Source organism: Chlorocebus sabaeus, chromosome 12 (genome assembly GCF_047675955.1).
Source record: "Chlorocebus sabaeus isolate Y175 chromosome 12, mChlSab1.0.hap1, whole genome shotgun sequence".
In the NCBI taxonomy this organism is placed as follows: domain Eukaryota; kingdom Metazoa; phylum Chordata; class Mammalia; order Primates; family Cercopithecidae; genus Chlorocebus; species Chlorocebus sabaeus.
In genome coordinates, this window is record NC_132915.1 from 22,936,977 (window position 1) to 22,962,335 (window position 25,359).

The 25,359-nt window shown below is 39.4% G+C and overlaps 1 protein-coding gene across 1 annotated transcript in view; it reads right to left on the reverse strand.

Annotated features, from left to right (window-relative positions):
- RORB (RAR related orphan receptor B) overlaps positions 1 to 25,359 on the reverse strand; it is a 192,788-nt gene that overhangs the window by 30,289 nt on the left and 137,140 nt on the right. Inside the window, exon 4 of the mRNA XM_007969506.3 lies at positions 17,379 to 17,780. Coding sequence (XP_007967697.1) covers positions 17,379 to 17,780 — 402 coding nt within the window. The remainder of the gene's footprint in view (positions 1 to 17,378; positions 17,781 to 25,359) is intronic.

Sequence of the window (25,359 nt, forward strand, 5' to 3'; positions counted from 1 at the left end):
AGAATGCAGGGACAAGGAAAGAAATTAAATTTTCTGATAATATTTTTGTAGGTTTGACTTTGGGGCAATGTAAACATCTGACATAATAATAGGAGAGGTGGTATACACAATACAATATTGGCTTATGAGTTGATAATGATTGGAATTGGGTCATAGGGACCACTATATTCTCTTTTTAAATTTTTTATATAATAACCTTTTTTTAAAAAAAGTTTAAAAATGATTAAATGATTATATTCACAAAAATTAGTAGCAAGCATAGTTTTGGGCAGTTTATCTCAATCAAATTGTACTTCACATTGTATCTTAAATACCAATCATTTTGGGTTTTGAGACATGAAAGTTGAGCAATAGAACCAGATAAAAGAGCTGTCCTTAAAAAAAGCCTTCTGTGGGAGATCAAGACCTCCTGGTCAGCATGGTGAAACGCCATCTCGACTAAAAAAACCCACAAAAAATTAGCCAGGTGTGGTGGCACACTCCTGTAATCCCAGCTACTCAGGAGGCTGAGGCAGGAGAATCACTTGAACCTGGGAGGTGGAGGTCGCACCACTGCACTCCAGTCTGGGTGACAGAGCAAGACTCCATCTCAAAAACAAAGCAAAACAAAACGAAACCAGCCTGCTGTGAGTCCCCTGAAGGCGGCTGGAGCTAGGAGGCGGTCCCTTGTCATCCCACCTGCTATTTGAAAATAAAATTTTCTTGTATTTCAGGGTGTGCCATTTCAAACGTAAGTTCTGTTCTTTCTAAATGGCCAACCCCATCTCTCCAGGACAGCCCTCAAAGCAGCATTTGGGTGTCTCCTTTCTATCTCACTCAGCTTCTGGTATACAGGGTACGAAGTAAATTACATTTTAGTGAGGTAAAAAACAAAAATTTGTAAATTTAAGCTTCTAATAAATTTTCTAAATAAAAATCTCCTATAGACCATCACCCGGCACATTGGGAACACCGAATAAATGGTAGCCACCGTTATCCTTATTAGGACAGTCTGCAGAGTTTGTCCTCAGGGGAGCAATATGATGACTCTAATGGAGATAAAATTCAGGGGATATATTTAATTCTGCAATCCATCCTACTGAAGGAAGATATTTCAATATTTATTAGAGTTTTTCAATCAAAATAAAATAATACATGTAGAAGATGCTACCAAAAGCTAACTTCTGATGATAGTTCTACTCTATTGGGTTCAGCATTGAGCATTTCAAGACTTGCATTGCTTATGATATTACAAACTCCTTTCTTTAGAAAATCCTGTATTCGAAGTTTTATTGCACATTCTCCTATAGTATAAAAGGGATAAAAATTCCTCTATCCATCATATTAAAATAGATTGGTATGTCATGGCTCATCATTTTTCAATTTCACTGGGGCAGTCTAATTACTTAGAATCTAGAAAACATATTTGCTCTCCAGTAGGTATATAATGATAACGAAAGATTTTATGGCTTTATAGTTTTCAAACTATTATCTTCTTGGTGTAGCTTGTTTTCATCTTCAAAGACATGCTGATGTGTTGGTAATTTACAGGCTTCAAGGTTTATAAACAAGACGATCATTGCCACTCACAATTGTATTATGAAAAACTCTATCTGTTCCTTTATGATATCTGCCTGGAACTATTGGCTGAAGCTTAAGAATTCTCTGGCCTTCTGATATCAAAATATAGGAGTCTATGGTTTACGAGGAAGGGTAGGTACAATAAATACGTGGGAAGGTTAAGGAAATAGGAAATTAAATCCACATGCATGCTTCAGGACTCAACCCGGATGGCCATGCCTGGCGAAAGTTTCCCTGCCAACCATGTTCTCAGGAAGAAGGGCTGGCTGCCATCACACTTTGATTCTGCCTTAATTGAGCCCTTGTTCCAGTGAGACTCCTACTGTGGTTATTTGAATCCCTATGTTTGTCCCACACCCTTCAAGATTATGAGCTCTTCAAGAACTGGATAGCAGATCCCAGTATAATGTCTTCACATATTCATTCACCAAATATTTTTGAGAAGGTACTCTATATCAGGTCAAGGTATAGATTAAAAAACAAAGATTTTGGCTTTTCTATTCTTTTCCTTTCTTTTCTTTCTTTATCTTCTTTTTTTTGAGATCAAGTCTCACTCTGTTGCCCTGGCTGGAGAGCAGTGGCACGACCTTGGCTCACTGCAACCTCTACCTCTCAGGTTCAAGCTATTCTCGTGCCTCAGCCTCCCAAGTAGCTGTGATTACAGGTGCCCACCATCATGACTGACTAATTTTTGTATTTTTAGTAGAGACAGAGTTTTCTCATCTTGGTCAGGCAGGTCCCGAACTCCTGACCTTAAGTGATCCACCTGCTTCAGCCTCTTAAAAGTGCTGGGATTACAGGTGTGAGCCACCATCCCTTACTCTTGCCTTTGTTTTAAAGTATCTTACAACAATATAATTTCATATCATGATGCAATAAATGCCCACAGTTATTGTGGGAGCCCAAAGAAGAAAGTGGCTCACTTAGTCTGGGGGTAGGGGCAGGAAAATAACCATAGAGGAGATGCCTGGGTCTTGAAGGATGAGCACAGTTTGCCACATGGAGAAGAGAAAGATGCATCCCAGGTAGAAGGAATGATAGATAGAAAGCTAGCTGTAGGCTAGGTAATTTCTGACATTACATCTTATATATTTACAACCTTTACTTCTTTACAACCAGCCTCCCCTTTACTGAGGATAGAAGTGAGGTGTAGAAAGAGCAAGTGAGGGCCGGGCGCGGTGGTTCACGCCTGTAATCCCAGCACTTTGGGAGGCCAAGGCAGGCAGATCACGAGGTCAGGAGATCGAGACCATCCTGGCCAACATGGTGAAACCCCCATCTCTATTAAAAATACAAAAAAAAAAAAAAAAATTAGCTGGGCATGGTGGCAGGTGCCTGTAATCCCAGCTACTCGGGAGGCTGAGGCAGGAAAATCCCTTGAACCAGGGAGTCGGAGGCTGCAGTGAACCAAGATCAGGTCACTGCACTCCAGCCTGGCGACAGAGCGTGACTCTGTGAAAAAAAAAAAAAAAAAAAAAGACCAAATGAGTCTAGACCAGTTTCTATGGAGCTAGTAAGCAATGTTTTGAAACCGAGTCTGTGTTTCCTGGCTTGAATTTTACCAATTCAGAGATAACTGGTAACCAACCAAAGTTGTAAAATATTATCCGTTTTTTGGCTTATTTATTTATTTTTGAGACAGAGTCTCATTCTGTCACCCAGGCTGGAGTGCAGTGGCATGATTGTGGCTCATTGCAACTTCCACTTCTGGGGTTGAAGTGATTCTCCTGCCTCAGCCTCCCAAGTAGCTGGGACTATAGGTGCACACCACCATGCCTGGCTAATTTTTGTATTTTCAGTAGAGACAGGGTTTCTTCATGTTGGCCAGGCTGTTCTCGAACTCTTGACTTCAGGTGATCTGCCCGCCTTGGCTTCCCAAAGTGTTGGGATTGCTGGCGTGAGCCACCATGCCTGGCTTTGGTTTTTGTTTTAGCAAGGTGACTTTGGTCATGGTAAAGATGGGATGGCATTAGTGAGTACATGAAATTAATCAGGCTGTTGCGAAAATTCAGGCAAGCTCTGAGGAAGGTCTGGACTAGGTCATAATGACAGAGGTGGAGTGGAGGAGCTAGATTCAAGACAATTTTGAAGGAGAATACATGGGACCAGCAGATGTGGCACTGAAAGAAAATATTAAATATAGTAGGTGCTCAACCAATGTTGAGTTAGGGAAGATAATGCTGAAGATGATCCGTCCATCCCTTCTTCCTTCCTTCAATTGTCTGCTTTATTTTGCAAAGGACTTGTAAGAGTTAAGATTGATCCTTTGTTTGATGATCTTAAAGCCTAAGCACTCAGATGGCTTTGAAGTCAAATGGTAAGCATACAAAATTATTGTCCATATCCTTGTGGTGGGAAATACAAGTCAAATCTCTTTTGAGCATAAGACTTATTATGAATGGCAATGAAGGCAAAAGCACAGTAGCAGCAATTGCAGACACATTCCTCCCCCACTTTCTCTCACTGTTCTGCAGTGCAGAGGTGAGCCACGTGCAAAAACCAACTTGACCCTCTCAAATCTCAGGTTGATACAAGACACGGTACAGCTAGACTTAGTCTCATGGGAGCAAGGCTGGAGGGCTCATTCTGTCAATTAGAAAGATGCTTGAATGTCCAAGGAGATGGTTTGCTTAGACTGAGAGTCTGCAGTTGTGAAAAGAGAAGGATTTAAAAAGAAAGGCCAAAGGAGAGACAATGAATACAGTATGCAAATTCCTGTTGGGAGCCAAAGGAACTTTCAAGAGTCCTTGCTTGGAAAAGTAGAAAACGTAAAAGTAAATGTAGTCCTCTCTAGGGACCAGCCACATGAGAAAGTCCAGACAAAAGAGACTGAGGTAAAAGAGCAGAGGATATGGAATCTTTCTGGGCAATCTCACATCCTTCATCTGTTACCCTAACTTGGATTGCAGCTGTTTTCAGCTCAGTTTTTGTTGGATTCTTTGACTGGCTTGGGCTGCAGATGGTACATGTCGAAGAAGAAGTCAGCATGCTCTGTGCTGGAACAGTAAGTCCAACAGGAATATTGCCCAGATAACTAACTGATGGGAAATTCCACCACCTCCAAAGGAGATGCACACAAACCCTACACTCTGCGATTCCTGAGACCAGAGATGAGGCTGGAGAATTCTTAAGTGGGTGTGAAAGAAAACTTGTAATGAAAATGCAGCTACATCTTCTCAGTAGTTAAGATTTCCTACACGTGTTCAGTGAGACAGAGGTTTGTTCAGTTTACTAAGAGTATGTGGGCTGCTTTGATAGTTAATATAATCATGTAGAGGAAAGAGAAAAACAATCGTATATGCTCAGTCTGTCCAGTCATTCCTTTTAACCATGATAAGGAAAAAGTGAACATTGATGCAGGCAAGGAAAAATTGGGTGTGTATTACAGGTTAATATTAAGTCCACATTCCTCATTTTCTATTTGTTAATTTCATGAACAATCACTTGCTATCACTTTCTTTCTCTTCCTTTCCCTTCTATATTCTCATATGTATAAACACGTAAAACTTCCCCCTCTGCAAAACTGCTGTTTTGTTTTCAACTTTGGCCCTGATACTATTCTTCGTGGAAGGCTTATTTGAATCCAAGATTTATATTCAACTAACAGAATTTGTAACTTTATATATTAAGCAACTTTATGGGATAGAAATGGCAATGTGTGATTCAAATGAAAAAAAAGTCTTAGAAAGTGTTAAAATAATTGATATAGGTAAATATACTTCTGTATCACTTTGATGAAAAAAATATTTTAAAATATTGTTAAAATTGTCACACCTCCCTAGAAGTCTTAAGGGTAATCTTTACTTTTGATGTGGGCAATAAGAAGAGAGAAATTAAATTTTTGAAGGGAAAACTAGAATAAAATTGATGGCAATTCTCAATAGTGTGTGCAGTAATTATAGAACCCTGGGGCTGGAACTAACCTCCTTCCTCCATTTGCAAATGGACTGTATCTAAATAATCCTAGAAATTGGTTGACTCTCCTTTCTCTCTCTCTCTCTCTGTCTCTTGTCTCTCTCTCTCTCTTTCTCTCTCTGTCTTTCCCTGAGACTGTAAAGGACTTCTACATATCCTATCCCATCCTCAATACTCTTCATTGTGATCTATTAATAAATCAAAGAAGAAAGTCCAATGTAAGGATTTACAGCATGATTGAGATGTGCGTGATAAGGTTTATACAGGCAGGTAAATAGAGTTTTAAAAGGTCAATTATATCAGACGATGTAAAAAGGTGTAAGAATAATATTTTGAAGCAATGTTTAAAGAAATACATGAAAAATAACTTCTCTTACATATTGATCCACATAGCTAAGCAAAGTTTGGAAACAAGTCATCCAAATTACCTAATTCTATGTAGAAAGAAAAAGGGCTACATCTGCTTATTTTGGTGAGAAAGAAGTAAACTGACAAGCAAGGTGACAATGTCTTGTTTATAACTGTGATGTTATAAAATGAGGACCAGCTTGCAGCTACTAAAATAGCAAGTGACCTTCTGTAGCTCTGATTTCAACCACTCAGCGGGTTTTTTCCACCAAAGCGGCTTATTTTAGCTTCACTAGACATTTCAGCAAATGGCGCTCTCCAAAGGCTACGGTGTCTCAGACACGGATTGCACGGGTAGTTTCATTAGAATCCCACATCCTGGGAGTGGGGAAAGTTGAGTATATCTTTAAAAACTGCTGCTTTCAGTGTTATTGCCAAGAGCACCCGAGGCCCAACTGCACCAAGGTGAGAAAGCTGAGACTCAGAGCTATATATAGCGCTAGAGGGTGCTGCTCCTGAACTTCCTAATTCTCTACCCCCACTTCCTCCCTCCATTTTTTTTTCCTCATGAGAAAGAATGGTTTCTTCTTGGTGAACTATACCCTCTATTCATTTTTCTCCACAAGGGACTTTTTTTTTCTTAAGTTTTAAGTATTCTTCCTAAAGTACCGTATCTCAGCCTCAATCGAAGTGATTAATGAATTTTTAATTTGTCACTTGCCTTAAGGATCTAGAGTACCACTGAATTCTCTGTTTAGTTTATACTACTAGTGCGAAAATGGAATTCTTAGGGGATTCACTTTGAATTAGTGGCAGGATATCTCTATGGACTTGCTCAAGGCATGTTTTAAGTGCCTACATTAGGTTTTCATAATATCAAGATTTCCTAGAATCTGTGCTTAGGCGGTAACTAAAACATGTAAAAACAGTTGGTTGAAAGGTGAAACATTTAACCAAATGCACACACATTTTTCCTTTTTCAAAACAGACTGCCAGTTTTGTTTTCTGTCATTAGATAGAACAAGTGTAGTGGTTTGTCACTGATGGCAATGTCAGAAAAGACAATGTCATTTAAAGACCTTTCTGATTTTTCTAATCCCTAGAGATGGTTATTTTTAGCATAAATAGAATTCTGCTGTCAGAATAAAACCATCAATATATTTAAGCTTAAAACAGCAGTCTATTAGTGATCTCTAGATTCAAAGGAAGAGTAGTAGATTTAGAATTTCGTTTCCTCAAGGTTTTTAAAGCAGAAATTGGGGGCATCAATAATTTATAACTTATTTGTTGGCTCTGTTCATGGTCCAACCGCTCATTACTTCCTCCTCAATTAATCGGGATAGCTTTCAGTCTCCTTTACACGCAAATTCTATTGCCAACTCACATATCAGAGAATGGCATAACTGATTTTTACTTCATGCAGACCTGAATATTCTAAGACCAATTTGCTCCTAGAGTTCTTCAGAAAAAAATATGTTGACAAAATGTAAGCTTATGCTGTTAACTTTTAAAAATGATAAAAATATAATAAAATACAGTTCAATAAACTATGAAATGGAAAAAAATTTAAAAATCAGATTAATGCAAGTAATAGTAATAGCTGGGCAAAAACCGAATGAATAGATTAATAAAGTAATTAACATTTTCTCAAATTTTAGGAAGCTGAAGTAAGATAGCATTTTTTTTTTCTTTTGAGTTGGAGTCATGCTCTGTCGCCTGGCTGGAGTGCAGTGGTGCCACCTTGGTTCACTGCAACCTCTGTCTACCTGGCTTAAGGGATTCTCCTTTCTCAGTCTTGCAACTAGCTGGGACTACAGGCACCAGCCACCACACCTGGATAATTTTTGTATCTTTTAGTATAGAGGAGGTTTCACCACGTTGGCCAGTCTGGTCTCAAACTCCTGGCCTCAGGTGATTTGCCTGCCTCGCCTCCCAAAGTCAGCCACCGTGCCTGGCTTCAAGTAAGACAACATTTTCTAATAGAAGGTAAGAAAGCAGGAAGTAAAGCTGAAAGAATCTACATAGCATTTGTGTTTAAACAGAGTATATCTAAAGCGGGGGAAAAAAGCACAAGCAGCAAAAACAAGTTAACTATCTAAGAGGGTGCTGTCTTTATTTAACAACAGAAAGCTGTTTTGGATCACAAGCATTTTGCTGTATTGCAAGTGTGTGTCTAATTTTTGGGAAATTAGAGTTTCCTTTCTTGAAATCGGGTGATGAAATTGAGAAAGAATCTATTATAAAAATATTACATTTAAAAGTGAACTTTTACAGTAAAAGATCTCCTTCACAGAACAATCAGAAAGATGAATTTACTTAAATGTCCTGCAGTTGATGAGTTTTAAGGGAGTTATATAGTAAGACCAAGGAAGCCAACATGGCCCCTTTCAGTCTTTTAGTTTGTGCATTTGGGGAAGTCGCTTAACCTATTTAACTCGTTTTTTGGGGTTTGATCCTCCATCTGCAAGAGGATTTGGCATCGGCGATGTTTTCTAAGCGCTGTGTGAAGCTTGACAACTTGAGGCTGAAGAGGCTACATGAGAATTTCCTTCCAATTATTTTGAGGTGAAGTCCCGCTCTGTCACCCAGGCTGAAGTGCAGTGGTGCGATCTTGGCTCACTGCAGCCTCCACCTCTCAGGTTCAAGCAATTCTCCTGCCTCAGCCTCCCAAGAAGCTGGGATTACAGGCACATGCCACCACACCTGGATGATTTTTGTATTTTTAGTGGAGACAGGGTTTCTCCATGTTGGCCAGGCTGGTCTCAAACTCCTGACCTCATGTGATCCACCCTCCTCGGCCTCCCAAAGTGCTAGGATTATAGGCATGAGCTGCGGTGCCCGGCCGACATGAGAATTTTCTTTGTTTTGACACATGAGGGAGAAGCCTTGCAGAGTTACAGAGGGTGAGAGTACAGTTTACAGGCTTAAAAGCACTTGAAGAGTCTTAGATAGGACAAACCAAAACAGCACAATCCAGAGGCCATGAAAATCTTCCTTCAGTCTTCTTAAAAACTGCACCTCCACATGCTACCAAAGGACAACAAATGGGTCACAGATGATGAAACCTCATTATGAAAATTGCTCAGGGCCATCACTAGGATTGATTTTCACCATTTGAATTTTGTTGACATGTGGATTGATTGTTAATTTAAACAGATGCCATCTCTCCCCCACCTCGCCACCCTTTTGGAGGTTTAGTGAATTCATTTCTGACCTTTTGAAGAACTAATTTAGAGGTAATCTTTGGAGGCCATTTTTATATTTTCAAACACCCTAAATTTTAAAAAGTACATTGGTAATTTAAATAATGATTTAATTGACTAATGCTTAAAAATAGTGGGTTTTTATGGTTCCTTATTGTGTCAAATTGTTCCAGAACAAACCTCGCTGGAAACCACATAGCAGTTCCCCAATAGGCCTCATAAACACGCCTCAAATATAAACAGCAAATTCACTCTCCTCAGTATTAAGATGATGTTGTCAAGAGAAAGCTTACCTAAACAAAAAATAAAATAAAACAAACAAAAATTTTTTTTCCAGTTGGGACAATTTCCAACAGGTTTCTCCACATTTGCAAACATCACAGAAATAAATCCTGTATTGGTTAGCAGAGAGCACCCGTTAAATTGGTTGCATACCATGGTAATCACACCAGAATATACTAATCTCCATCAACCTTGTGATCAATTGGCATTTCTGTGTTCCATAGCCCGTGTGGTATTTTAACCCTTACCAGCTCTTCCAAAAATGGGTGCTTGAAAATGTGGCTAATACATTCACCCCCACCAGTGGAAAAGTAATTCAGAGCTCTGAGAGCCAATGTCAAACCCTGCAATGCCTTAAAAGTATGGCTTCTCTGCAGTGTAACATCTTGAAATACGATTCAATGTGGAAACTGTCATTAGGGACTGATTCTGAGGTCACTTCATAAATAGAAACATTTCCTACTCCTCCAAGTCACAGGCAGAACCTCCTGAAATCTCCTTTCCTTTTGCTTACTGTAGAAGATTTTATAATTACTATGGCTTTTGAAGTTGAATGTATAAAACGGAGTTGGCTTTCCAGTAGCTTCTCAATAACATTTTGTTCTTGTTGTTGTTGTTGGTAGATTCTAGAATCTTCTTTCGAGGTTCTGAATTCTAAGACAAAATGTGATCCCAAACTAGTTATCTCCAGGAGAGATACACTGAGGAAGATAAATTTTGCACAATTTCAGCTCAAAATAAAAAAAGGTGCTTTGGAAGATTAACGTAATCTAGTGAATTGCTAGCACATAGGGAAAACTGTATTAACAGAGGCACAAGCATGTAGTGACTGATATGCACACGTGTACTGTAAGTAGATATGTATGTCCATGAGTACTTGAATTGAGCATATATCTGTGTGTTATTTGTGACGTAAATCATATTTATATTTGTTTGGAAACTGGCTGGTTACAAAGTGCTTTGTATACATTCTATCATTTATTGCAGTTGTGGGGAAGCACTGCACATGTTATTAGGTGATTGTAGACCATCATTGCAGGGTTATGAGAGGATATCTAGAAAGATATGCATTCAAATAACCTTAGGGATTAACTGTAGAGTCCGTGGTTCCAGGTATCGTCTACAATAATTCATGGCCATAGACTGGTTAATACTATAGGTGTAACCATGATAGGGGTCCTAGGAATATGACACACTGGCCCCAAACTGGAAGAATTCCTTTTTGAGACAGAAAGCAGAATTTTGAAATTAAGCAGGCTTTGGGAGATATTCTGGGGTTGGCACAGAACAAGGTGGTGTTAAAATTTCAGAAGAGTCAAGAAAGCCGCCCTCCAATGACCCAGGTGACCCAGGTAGGTGGGTTCCTTAGTAGTCAAGAACATATCTTCTGCCAGGCGTGGTGGCTCACGGCTGTAATATCAGCACTTTTTGGAGGCAGAGGTGGGTGGATCACCTGAGGTCAGGAGTTCAAGACCAGCCTGGTCAACATGGTGAAACCCTGTCTCTACTAAAAATACAAAAATTAGCCAGGCCTGTAATCCCAGCTACTCGAGATGCTGAGGCAGGAGAATCGCTTGAACCTGGGAGGCGGAGGTTGCAGTGAGCTGAGATTGCACCACTGCACTCCAGCCTGGGTGACAGGCAGACTCGGTTTAAAAAAAAAAAAAAAGAGGGCTGGGTGCGGTGGCTTAAATCTGTAATTCCAGCACTTTGGGAGGCCAAGATGGGCGGATCACAAGGTCAGGAGATCGAGACCATCCTGGCTAACACGGTGAAACCCCGTTACAAAAAACTAGCCGGGTGAGGTGGTGGGTGCCTGTAGTCCCAGCTACTCGGGAGGCTGAGGCAGGAGAATGGCCTGCTCCCGGGAGGCGGAGCTTGCAGTGAACTGAGATCGCGCCACTGCACTCCAGCCTGGGCGACAGAGCAAGACTCTGTCTCAAAAAAAAAAAAAGAACCTATCTTCATTTTATGAACATATTTGCTTTTTCTTCAAGAGGAGCTTGGAAGTGATCAGGTTGTAGTGAACTAGGGGGGACAGGTGTGTTTGCCCGAAAGCTGCATCTGTGCAGCAGCTCACTCTTTAATTGGATTGTACATGAACTTGGAGTGGTTTGGGATTGGCTACAAGCCTTTCCTTGAGCTGCTCCTGGTTGTCTTTGACATTCATTTTAATCTGATTTCTTTTTTTTTTTTTCCAGGAGGGTGGATGGAGAGAAGAGGCTGGTGCACAGTTCTGACTTGGCAGTGGTTGTTAACTGCAAGTTTGTCATTTCACTCAGTGAAAGCCCCGAGCATCGTCCTGCTCTCCAGGAGGGAGGTGTGCTGGCTACTGCCATAGACAAGTTATTCAGCATCATTCAGAATTGCTTAGTTGCTTCCCAGTCCTCTCCTCTCTTCTACCCTATTCTTGTCTGTGTCCGTGGCTATAACAAGGGGGGAATATTAATGCACATGACCAAAGCTCTCTGGAAGGTGAGAGAACCATAGTCTTTAAAAGTCATTTGGTCCAATTGTCTTATTTTTCAGATGGTGAGACAGAATCTCAGACAGCTGGACTAATTTTGAATACGTTCACGTGGCTAGTATGCAGAGTTAGGACCCCCAGTCTCAATGTACTTTCCCTACATTGCTTGCAAAGGGGGTGTCGTTGGGGTGGGGGTGAGAGAGAAGTTAGATGAGAATGAAAGTTCACAAGATGTCTCCTCTCAAGGCAAGGAAGAAAGAGCTAAACACTGAATTTTCCTGTCCCCATACTGTTCAAATAATTTTTCTTGCTAGTTTGGTCTACTTCTATCTGTTTTAATGATGTATTGGACAGTTACTTCTAAATGGAATGCCTACCTGTATTTGATACAGGTTCTATCACAGAACACAGGAAATATATAGCAAGAGTTAAGTTCTATTCTCTGCATCATTTCTGCGTGGGTAGTTAGATGTGCATAATAGATTTAAACAGTATAAGATATTTATCCTTAAAAGCATATGCCATTAAAGGTGCTGCTTTAAGACCAAAACATCTTCTTGGGGTTCTTAATAAGCCACAATTGAAACACCACCACTTTTAATAGAATTCTGCAAAATAAAACACTACTAGTAAAATCTTCTGTATTTTTATGTAGCCTTAATAGAATGAAGTAGTACATTACAGTGACTAGATTGCTTTTAGGCCAATACCTCTTTGTAATCTCCTTTAACTATTAATACTCAGTTTCTGTAATAGGTGAATTTTTTTAAAAAGAGATTTCTATTTATTTATGATGCTTAACATTCCAGGTTCTATAAATAGAACACAAAAGCAATATGAAAATAAGTCTATGTTAAAGACTATACAAGAAGAGATCAATTAATTCACATTTCACTGTCTTTATCTGGAGAGAAAATTACTGAATAGAAGAGCAAACCAAGGTAATGTTTGTAAAAGGCAATGTATACCCTTAGCATTGTAGCTAATTTGATGGATTTTTTAAATATAAAAAAGCGTGTTGTTTGGCTGTTTGAATTGTCTTGTTATCTGGGATCTTGTAGATACATTGTCAATCACTTCCAGCTTAAATGAGCTTTCATTAAGAGTATTAGTCCTGCAGAATTCCCCAAGTCATCTGAGCTCGTTAGTGGTGGAGCAAAGACAAGATGTTCTACTTTCCTTTTCTGCGTGTTTACGGAGCATCTTTTAGTTAGCTTCCTCTCCTTGCCACCAACCACTGCAAAATTTCATCCCTAAAGATGTAACACATCCATCACGCCAGCTTGAAGTAAAATTCCAGCTAAACCCAGTTCATACTGCTGTCTAAATATTAATTTTCAGCTTACTTGTTGCCATTCTTTTATTTCATGGCTTATTTTTCCTACAGTTTTAGGAAAACCCAAGAATGTAACTCCTGAAATGTTTCCTGGTTTTCTGTTTGCTTACCCACATTTTATCCCCCTCAAAAGTAGGGGAATAAAACATTCCTGATAAGAGACGTGGCTCAGGTTGATCAATACCTGCCGTCTCCCTCACCTCCAGAAGAATGTGGTAGCATCCTGCCCAGAACGCATTCTGTGGGATGTGGTGAATTGCCATGACTGTTCATTTTCATGGTATCTCCTAGATGGTGAGGGCAGAAACCTTGTTCTGCTCTTCCTGAGGGTATGGTACATTTCAAAAATAGGTATTTAAAGAAATGCCTGGCAATCTAGGACAGTGACTTAACATTAACCTTAGAATTTAAGTTTTATCGCTTAACTAACTCTGTATCCTAGGAACATCACTCACTGTTTCAGACTCTCAATTTCTTCATCTGTACCATGAAATGGTTTCTTCACTGCTCACCTGAAGGAATTGGCATGAGCCTCAAAATCACTAAAATGCGTGAAAGGATTTTCTACATTTTTCTCCATATATCAAACATTATCATGAGGGGCCTTAACCTAGGAATTTTGTAGTTTCGTTGGTGAACTTTCAGCAAGACAAGTTTGGTTTTTGGGAGAATATTCCTGACTCTGCTAATATTCAAAAACTGACTTTTGGGGATCTGCATGCAGTTGCTTAAACAGTTGTGTTATGGTTCTTACATGTGTGTTTTTATCAAACATTTTAAACTCTTGATATCTATTCTATATGGACTGATCTAAAAACTGGTTTTTAAAATCGATCTGCTTTTAAGATGACCCAATATCAGAAGCATAGTGACCTAGTTGCACACATTTCATTATTCTCTTAGAATCCAGAGGAAGCAGATCAGGACTTCTGGTGGCCAAGGGTGATGTTAAATTTTTTTTTGGTGTGACATAATCTCAAATTCACCCAGTTGGGATGTGGCAAAATCCGATTTTCAGTTTTATATGCATAGGGTTTTTTTTCTATGGCAAGTTGCCACCAACCAGATTGGTTTAGATGCCCATTAATCAAATCAAGTCAAAATGACAGCGTGCGTACTCTGAAAGCTCCGGTTTGCAGCGCCTAGAAGGAGGTCAGGTAGGCAGCAAACACCAAACCTGTTTTGCTGTGAGAATGGCAGTCAGCTTGTGAGGAGCTGCCATTGGTGGGAGGAAATATAGTATAATGGTTAAAAGAATGGGTTTTGATGTTACTTAGATATGGGCTCATATGTGTTCTTTGTTTTTTACAAGTTGTATAACTTCTAAGCCTCGATTTTTCCATCAGTAAAATAAATACACAAATACTTACATAACAGGCATAATGGGATTGTTATGAGGATTAAAATAGGACATTGCTCATCACAGTGTAGGAGCTCGATCAAAGGTAATTATATTATCTGCAATAACCAGTGATATTAAGTAATAGTCCAATAAAATATCAGTTATATTATTAATAATAATGGTGCTTACACATGATAGGTATTGTACTAAGAACTCATAAATATTAACTCATTTAATCCACACACACAGATAAAGACTGTTACTGCCCTGGGTTGACAACTGAGACTCAGAGAAGTTAAGTAAATTGTTTAAGGGAAAAGGCACAACTGGGTTTTGAACAAAGGCACTTTGACTCCAGAAGCAGAGTTCTTAGCCACCATACTATACCACAGATGCCTTCCTGCCCAGTGATACTGTCAAGGATTTAATATTTTAGTGAAATGAATGTCAATGTTTTGGACGGTGCAGGAAAGATAGTATATTATACTCTTGTGGCTCTTCATAGGTACCTAGATTCAACACTCAGAATGTGTTTGTGTCCACTAGGTGGCATTGCTGTTTTAACGAAATGTGAACCAAGCCAATATTTAGGCTTAGGGGTCTGCTAAATTTGAGAGCACTGGCAGGACGGTACATTTGGATCCCTAAATGTCTGATGAAAAAATCCTCCAATATTTGAAACATATTTAAAGATATCTGAAGACTAGAGGTTGAAACAATTGAGAAAAATATATGTGAGTTTATTTTGCATGTCAACGTCTGTGCAGACTATCTGGATAAATTTTGAGATTCTCTAGTCTTCTATCAGTTCACAGAATAGACTCAGGGTCAGAGGGGAAAAATGACTTGTTCAGGGTAACCCAGACCTGATGGTTTGGCTGTAGTTCTCTTTCCATAATATTTCCTATGGTTGCTAAATCACAAAAAAGTTGTGATTTCTGAATTCTTAGAAGACTCCCCTTTTGAATATAGGGCAGAAGATCGCTCCACTGTTGCGAGTTTTTGTTGTATAAGGATTCAAACATGTCTCCCGAATTAATAGTAGACTCAGGAACTTAGATATTAAGTAGTATAAATGCAAAGGAAGGTGCCTTTTCCCTCTTGAAAAGATCGAATGACTGTTTTAAATGACCATCCCTATTAGTTGACAATGCAGTTTATGAATTGAGACCCATGGCAGGTAGCAGGTTAACAGAGAAGTGGAGGGACTCTGGAATCAAACTGTCTGAAGTGAACCCTGGCTCTGTCATTTAGTAACTATAGGACTCTGGGAAATTATGAGACATCTCTAAGCCTTGGTTTCAGCACCTGTATAACAGAAATACTCTTTTGATTTATCTTTTAAGATGTTCATGAAAAGTAAATGTGTGAAGGGCCCATGATATAGGAGAAACAAGGTAAAGGATGACAGTAATAATTGACTATTTTTGTTATTATAGTTGATTTTTTTTTTTTTTATGTCTCTCAGCTGTGAAAGTCATTACAGGTGCTTTGTCAACAATGTTACTCACTGTCACCTGCTGAATTGCTAAAAGGGAGAAAGAACACTTCAGGTTTATAACTGTGTACCATCGCTTCTTCCTCAACCAGATGGTACAAGTAGCCAAGAACACGGCCATGTATTTCATGATGTGTTCACAGCAGCTTAATTCAAAACACTTGTAGGCTTTAGGCTCCTATTTGCAGGTTAGACAGAGAAGGTGACTGAGCATCCAGCACAAAACAGTAATAGCTAAGAGTTACTGAGCACTTCCTGAGTGCCAAACATTGCTATGTTTTATACGTATTAACTCACTTAAGCTTTACAATGTCCCTGTGAGCTACAAACTCATGCTTTCCCCCTTGTAAAGATGAAGGAACTGGGATTGAGAAACTTGCTCCAGCTTAAATAATAAGCCAAAGAGCCCGGATTTAACCTCAGGCAGCACAATTCTTAATCGCTCTGTTCTGCCACCTCTTTGGGTAACGTGTCAAGAGCCCTCGAAGGTTCCTGAGCTCTAACCTGCTTTCTCCAGTACACTAAATATTGCAGTGAAGCCTGGGATCACATCGCCACTGTTTGCTTAGCTCTTCTGGGTTACTGATAACATGCAACCCTGTTACCCAGGAGAGTAATGTGTTAAACCTACTTCGATATTTTTATGGCAGTTAGTTGATGAGATTAACTGGTTAAACATTTAATAGACTCCTGAGTTTGACGGAGTAAAACAAAGTTGCAGCGGGTCAGAAGAGAGCTTGCCTAAGACAGGGCACTCTTGAAGATCGCTCCTTAGGAATCGAAGGAAAGAGGATCAGCTTTCTGATGCAATCATGCCTGTGACTAGCTTATTTGTTACTCTCGTGTTCTGTAACATTCCAGACTACACTCTTTTCATTGCTGTAATTCAGAATCCCATATGGAATTCTTGAATTCAGATTTACAAGAGCCTTGGCGGTCTTCTGGTCTATCGCCCTGACTTCACCAAGAAGGAAGCTGAGATACTGTTTGCTTAAAGTTTGTCCCCATTTATCTTAGAGGAAGAGTTGGGCCCCTGTTCGTTTGGTTATTCCCACTTTTTCTATATCCTTCAGCAATTTCACTTTGAATAGCATCAACTTTGAATACATGCCGAAATTTCCCTGTTTATACCAATAACATTTTCCCTTCAGTGAGAACCCAAATTCAACAGATAGCATCTGTTCTTTACAGATAGCATCTTTCTATTTATAATTTCTTCTTTCTTCCTTTGCTTGAAATAAACTTTTATGGGGCGGGGAAAAATGACATTTATTAGAATATATTTTAAAATAAATTTGTTTTCTCAGTAGAAGCTGTGAATCCAAGTAATTCAATTTAAATCTAAGAAAATGACCATATCAAATAGGACCAAGGTAAATTCAAAGCAGAATCTCAAAAAAAGCCACTGGGAGGAGACTTCCACTTACCGATTTCGGTCATGGTTATCCCTGGTGCTAACTGCCCATTGTTGAAAGAGCTATAGGTAAACAAGTTGGGTACGGATGTGAGGTCGTAGATAGGTTCTTGCTTTATCTGTTTGATTCCAGTCATGTCAAGTCCTGACTGATCAGGGGACGGCTGACCGGAATCGACGTTGTAATAACCCTCAGACTTGGGCAGGTCAATGACGTGCCCGTTGGCGTAAGTGCCGCTGGTCTCGTTGTTCAGGTTGCTCAGGCCGTTGCTAATGCTGCTGCTGTACACCCTGGCAAGGGCTTCTGCCTCTCCACTCTGCTGCTGCCGCTGTTCCTGCAGCCGCTGCTGGTGCTTCTGCACCTCAGCATACAGGCTGTCCCTTTGCTTCTTGGACATCCTCCCAAACTTCACAGCTGGGTTGGAGAGAAAAGCAGAAAACAGCACTTGTGGTTATCATTCGCGTTAACCACCTCGGGTACAACGGGTCACGGGATGGTTGTCCCTTCAACATCAGATGCACACATGTCTAGCACCATCACTTAAGAACCCATTCGTTTGCACGCCACATCTGGGGAAAGGTTATATTCAGAGGGTTCCTGTCCTGGTTGACGCCCACAGTGAGAAATAAATCAAAGCCAGGAAGAAATGTAAAAACTTATGTATGTATTTCTCATTGCCATGAAGATAGAAAGCATGTCTTCCTCTTTTTTTCTTACCTGTGAAAAAAAATCGCAAAAAACCAAAATACCAAATACCAAAAAAACCAAATACCAAATTAGCAATAGTACCCACTATTAAAATGTTAACCAACTAACTTTTATTCATTAGGATTACTAGATCGCTAGATTGGACCCTAGTATTTCACTTTCAAATCTATTTTCTGTTTTCTTTCTTAAATTTCTCTTTACTTTTTACAATAATTTTATTTAAGAGACAGGGTCTTGCTCTGTTGCCCAGGCTGGAGTGCAATGGCATGATCATAGCTCACTATAACCTCGGGCTCCTGGGCTCAAGCAATCCTTCTGCCTCAGCCTCCTGAGTAGCTAGGACTACAGGTGCTTGCCACCAGGTCCAGCTATTTTTTTTTTTAATTTGTGTAGAGATGGGGCCTTGCTACATTACCCAGGCTGGTCTTGAACTCCTGGCCTCAAGCAAGCCTCCTGTTTCGGCCTCCCAAAGTGCTGGGATTACAGATGTGAGCCACTGCACCGGGCCAGGTCGATTTTCTAAATAGTGTGTTGGGTAAGACCAAAGGCATGGGGCTGGATGATAAACATAATTTTAAGTGACAGCATCATTTGCCTTCAGTTGGCTTTTGGGATCAAATGATAAGAATCTTTGGAAAATAGCAATTTGGGGCATCCGATGCCCAGCAAGTGATCAAAACAGTAACTATCTTTTCTCATTCTACCATTCCCAAGTTTTATTTTTCCTATGTCTTCTGGCAATATTCTCAGGCAGTCAGAGGAAAAAGAAGGCAGAAGTGCTGCAAGTAGTCACAGAGTAATATCAAGGTGCTTTCATTTCAGTGTGTTGTTTCTTCAGATACTTAACCTCCTGAACTGCTGTGAATATTGACATTTCTCCTCACAGGTTGTCAACTGCCTTTTTAGGATGTGAACATCCTGAGTCACAGGCCTACCTTCTTTGAATTATCAAGCATTGTTCAGCTCATGTTAATAGTGGGGGCTATGGCAAACTTGGAGGCTCCTGTCTGAGTTTCTGTTTTCTGTTCTTTTGTGACGGTATGCCCACCACCTCTTGGTGCTAGGAGCTCAGAGAATGAAGAAGGAAATGGAGTTTAGAAAAAGGCTCAGTTCCTGGATTCAATCACGAGGGTTGATGCTTTTCTGAGAATATCTAAATGGTGAAGTGCTTAAGAACTCTCTAGCACAAAGGGAACACAGAAGAGATTCCCACAGTCTGAAAGAGCTGCCATTCACCCTTCTCCTCCAATATTCTTCCAAAATTCATTTTCTTTTTCCATTGGGTACAGAGGTACCATATTTATCTGAGCATAGGCTGATCAGAGTGGAGACTGTACTTCCCCATCCCCCTCACTGGCGGGTGTGTAGGTGATTAAGTTCTGATTCATGGGAAGTAAATGGAAGTGTCGCATTCACTTGTGGGTATTGGGGCATGTTTTCCTCCTTCTTGCCTGCTGGATTGTGGATTTAAGGGCTGGGCTTAAAGAAGCCAAACTCTTTCTGTATCTTCTTAATCCTTCTTAAAAACCTACATTCTGGGGCCAGGCGCGGTGGCTCACACTTGTAACCCCAGCACTTTGGGAGGCCAAGGCGGGCAGATCATGTGGTCAGGAGATCAAGCTTATCCTGGCTAACATGGTGAAACCCCGTCTCTACTAAAAATACACACACACACACACACGCACAGGCACACACACACACACAATTAGCCGGGCATGGTGGCATGTGCTTGTGGGCATGGTGGTATGTGCTTGTAGTCCCAGCTACTCGGGAGGCTGAGGCAGAAGAATCCCTTGAACCCAGCAGGCGGAAGTTGCAGTGAGCCAAGACTGAGCCACTGCACTCCAGCCTGGGTGACAGAGGGAGATTCCATCTCAAAAAACAAAACAAAACAAAACACAACACAACAAACAAACAAACAAAAAACCGTACATTCTGGCTTTCTGATGCTGCCTAAGTAGGAAAACAAAGTGATAATTATCTAGTAATTTTTTCTGTGTGAGGACAAACAATCTGACTCATTCAGACTAAACTCCCCTTTCCATTTTAGTGGTTGGTTTTATATGGTCTTGAATTATTTAGATCATTGTATTTAACTTTGTTTGTAGAGACACTACCTTTATTAGATTCTGATTCTCAGAGACAAATTTATTTGCTTACTAATTGAGGTGACATTTCCAGTTTGTCTATGTACCGAATTCTACAGTAACTTGTAAGGCAAGCTTCCTCTGTATCTTTATATTACATCTTTCTAAGCAATTTGTTACATATTATTCTCTAGGGGAAAAACGCCTTTTGTATAGGAAAAAATAAACAACTATAAATATTGATTAAGAAAGAACTTCCCCTTTTCCCCCAGGAAAGGAGGGCTCTGTATTTGCTGCCCCTCTGCCCTTTGCGTTTGGGTAGGTTCAGAATAGCTCTTTGTTGTAGAGTTGTGGAAGTGAATACAAGGTTTGTATCCACTGCTATAGATCAGGATTTTTTGTTTTAGCTAGGGTAGATCTGCTTTCTGATTTATTTTAGTATAGTAATTTTGCATTTTATTGGTTTGAAATTTATAGGAATTAAAGACTGAGAATAAGAAACTCTTCTAACATAAATATAGAAATGTGTGTGTGTGTTTTTGTTTGTTTGTTTGTTTTTTTTTAAAAAAACCCTTTTTCCATTTAATCCTTGCTTTAGATTTCTGTTTACTCTATATTTAGGTGAAATATACTTTGTGGAGGACTGATTGCATTAATGACCCTGATTCCATCTTATCATGGAAAGGGCATTTCTTTCCACGCCCTTCCACACGTCAATTTGCAGTGCTCTTTCATTCTTTGCAGGCATCCTGCCCAGGGTCATGTGACCTACTGTGGACCAATGGAATATTGACAAATGTGACACAGCAGAGACTTGAAAAAGGCTTGTGTGATTGTGGACCTCACCATGACAAGGACATGCCTGAGCTATCTTGTTGGAGGATAAACTTACTGGGGGATATGTGAGGCAGAGCCAAACCTCCTTGGTCATACCAGGCAATGCCATCTACAATCAGCAGAGCCATAGAACTGACCTGCCGCTGGTGTACGCAGAAATCTGCTGTTAACTACAGACATCATAATCACCAGCTAACAATGTCAAAAGAGTATGTTGTGAAGACCTCTGCCATGGTTAACATCTAAAAACTCAACAAAGAAAAGCTCTGCATTTTTTACAAAATTGACTTATCAGGTCACTGAGCAACTGAAATACTTTCAAAGAAGCAACTTAAAACGAATACATTTTAGAGTTATTTCAGGTGTAATCCTAAATCAAAGACTTCACTGACAATGACTATAATGCTATTCTATGATTAATTTTTCATTTATTTCAGAAACATTGATGAGTCAGTGTTTCAGTTTTATGCCCCTTCTTGCAATAACAGTGGTGACAAATTTGGGAAAAAATTACACTACATGGCCAAAATAAACCCACTGACTTTCTTAACATAATTCATTTTCACTATTTGTAAATACATTTGTTGAATGCATAGAACTATTTTAACAAAGGCCATGTTAATATTTCAAATATTAGCATTCTTCTTATCACTGCATATTAATCAGACTGGCATATATTTTAACTCTTTGCCCCTCTCAAACTTGAATTATTCTGTTAATGACATTCACTTGACTGTAAAGACAGCCTCTTGTTAAACTGCTACCTCTTAAAGAAACCAGCACAATTCTGTATACATTGCAAGTGCTTTATAAATATTCAACGATGACGGTATTTGCTCATAATATGCTCTTAACCCTCCTTTTGATCCCATAATAGCGAAGAACAATTTTATGTGAAAGTATTGGAAATCATTTTATATTTATTTGAATTGTGGTATTCTAAATGGAATGAAAGTTTTTGATATTTGAAAAATAAAGTCATAGCTCCTTCAAAGATTTCTGTTTACATAACACATGAACATGTGTTTTTGGTTTCAAGAGAGCCCAACTGACTGTCATTTATGACTTTCTATAAATTTCTAAAATTATTTTATCTACTACCTTTGGTTGTAAAGTTATCTATATTTACATTTTGCTGCTTACCAATGAAACTGGTCTTAATTTAACTCTTTTCAGCTTCAGAGATGTGCCTCTTCTGCCACCCTTTTTGTAGTGCTGTAGGCTTTGTATTAGAAGTCTGATTCAATCTAGCTAAACCTATTCATTATTTTAAAATCCCTCTCTTCTCCTTCCTCTTTTTCTCCAACAGAACTCCCTGTGATGTTGAAATGTTCTCTGTGCTTTCCAATATGGTAGCTGCAAGCTGCATGCTCCTAATGAACACTTGAAATATAGCTAGTGTGACTGAAGAACTGAATTTTAAATTTTATTTAATTTAAATTCATTTACATTTAAATTATTTATATAGTGACATGTGGATTGGGCAATGCAGTTCTGGATAGAAGCAGCTTAATCTGTGAAACCTGTCCTTTTAGGGCAATTTCTGTCTTTTTGTAGAGACATGCCACTCGGGAGGACATATTCTAGTGAGTATCAATTTGTAGTAGCACAATTGGAAACAGTTATCCTGAAGATTCCTTTGTAAAAAGTGTAGGAAAAAGAAAAAAAATAAAATGATCGAGAAGATTCAGTGGGCTTATGCATGCTTCCAGTTCACACACAGACACACACACCCATGCACACATGCCTTCACCTTTTTATACACATAAAGACACATGTATGTGTATTCCAAGTGGATTTGATTTTTGATTCTTCGCTTAAGCTAAATTTGAACAAATTCATTATTGATAAATTTGATGACTACTGATATATTTTCGATAGCTAATACACCAATATAGCAGTGAAATTTCAGGAGAGAATGAAAATCCAGTGTTTTCAACAGTTATTTTAAGCTGTCTCCTAGTGGCCACAGTAAACAGCCAGGTATGGTGAAATAAACATTCTTGGAGCCTAATCGACAGAGAGCAAATGCATATACCAAAATGAAGATGCCACTTTATCTCTGAGGGAAGTGGGGGGCTGTAGAAAGCAGTTAGGTATGAGGGCATCTCACTTTGGCTATTGGTACAATTTCTAAAGCACTTTAAAAATACTTGCTGAATCAGAAGAAGGTAGGGATTCTTCTGATTCAGAATAACCCTGCCTTTCATTCTTGACCCCTTACTAGACATAGGGAATCAACCATAATTTCAGGGCTTTTGAATCGTTCAATACTACATACTAGGCAATACTTATCAATAGGAGAGAAAACCTATTCGGCTTCCCTGGTATTAGCATAATTTACTTGGCATGAGGCACCCGTTCTAATTAAGGTTCAGACCAAACTTTCTCTGTGTGATATAGTGAAGAGGCAGCTTTTTCTCTTATAGAGAATCATTTGTTTTCTCTCCTGCTTGAGCCCCTTCTTCTCCAGATTCCCCACCCCACCCACACCCCTGACCATTTCTCCTCATGATAAATTTCACATAAGATGTGCTTAGGAGGCATTTTTGAAGATGTCCCAGACAGCCTCAGGATTGTCTCTGGACCTGAAGTTGAAATGAATCATTCTTAATCCTCAGTGTCCTTAGACACTATATTGCTTTTATTTGCATAGAGGTTTATGTGCTGCAATGAATTGCTTCCTCATTGAGCATAAATTGTGGCTCTGTCAAATGACCCTCCCATCCTCCTGACACATTTCTTTTATGTTATGGGATTCAGACCGTCTAGATTTTGTGGGCTGATGTCACTAAATCTGCTGAATCTGCCTTGGGTCATATATTTATCTTTTGCCCATAATTCTGTTCACCAGCACAGACACAGACTTGCCCTTCCAGAAAGATACTTCCTTTCAGTGTAGGAAGAAGTAACAAAAACAAATACCCTATGGCTTATCTCTTTGCACAATTATTAATGGGGCTTTTAGGACACTGTGAATTAATGTGTTACCTACTGCCATATGGTAGAAATGAAGTGCAAAACCATCAACTCAGATTCCCATATAATTATACCAAATAAGTATCTGAAACTACTCAATCCTCTCTCTTAATTTATTTGCCTTGATTATACAGAAGTATCTATTGCTATAAATTTATCTTAGAAGTAAATACATATGGTTAGTGAGTCAAGTAAAACAAATAAAACAAAAAAGTCAGTTAATAGAAAAATTTTGGAAACTTCATCTCTGTAGCTTTAGAAGCTACCTATAAACTGAAGGGTTTCAGGTCAGATTCTTTTTTTTTTTTTTTTTTGGTCAAATTTATTTTATAGGTGTACTTTTGTGCAGGACAAATTTAGATGGATTGGGAATTAGAGAAAAGGTAAAGAATCTAGTCACTCATGAAATCCCTTTATACTAAATGCATGCCAATTATTCACATCTTTTTAAAACTTGGAAGTTTCTTGTTTTGTGTGCGTTTATACAGCCTTGAATTTCACCAGAGGGAGTGCGACCAGATGCGCAGAATCCACAGTGATTGACATAAAAACAGAAGGTGTCGGGGCATTGTCTATGTCTTAGGCTCTAGGTAGAAGGGATTTCCATCGTTCATTCAATAAACATTTAGGTGTGTGCTTTTAAGCAGAGCCTGATGTTTTAGTGGGAACAAGACAGAAATGGCCCCAGGACTCAGGACCACTCACTGTATGACGCAGGGGTGATGTGTCCAATGTCAACAGGGAAAGAATTACTTTGGATGAATGACTGAAAATGGAAACAAAGCTAGGTGAAATTCTTCGTTCATCTTGTTTGAGTTCATTTGTCCTCTTTCATTACTCTAAGATGTTCCCTCAGGAAACCAAGCAATTCAGTGTGGGTAGGTGTGAAGTTGGAGTGCAGATGGTATCATATTCTGAGGAGGACATCACCTACACAGCCCTTCCAAGACTTGGACTTCGCTCTAGTCTTTGGAAACTTCATTATGGGCTCAGATAGTCCAGTTCCTCCTCTGGGTAGCTATGACCAGCCAGCAGGACTTCCAGGCTTCCCATAGAAGCATATGCCATTCCTTAGTGTCTCCACACAGTAAGCAAGCCCAGTCAGACCTACCCAGTGAACATACTCGGATGTGGTCCTGGTTTGCTTAGGACTTTTGGGCATTATCTCTGAAAGTCTCATGTCCCAGGAAATCCCTCATTTGCAGGCAAACCTAGACAGATGGTCACCTTCAACCTAGGCCTATGTGGCTTCCGCTAAACCTAGTTAGCACAAGTTGCTCCATGAGCTACAGTAAAGTCTTTGTTTTCTTCTTATTTCGTAGGCAATGCTCTCTTTTTGTATATTCTTACTTTTCCTTTTAATGCACTACCAGCACGATGAT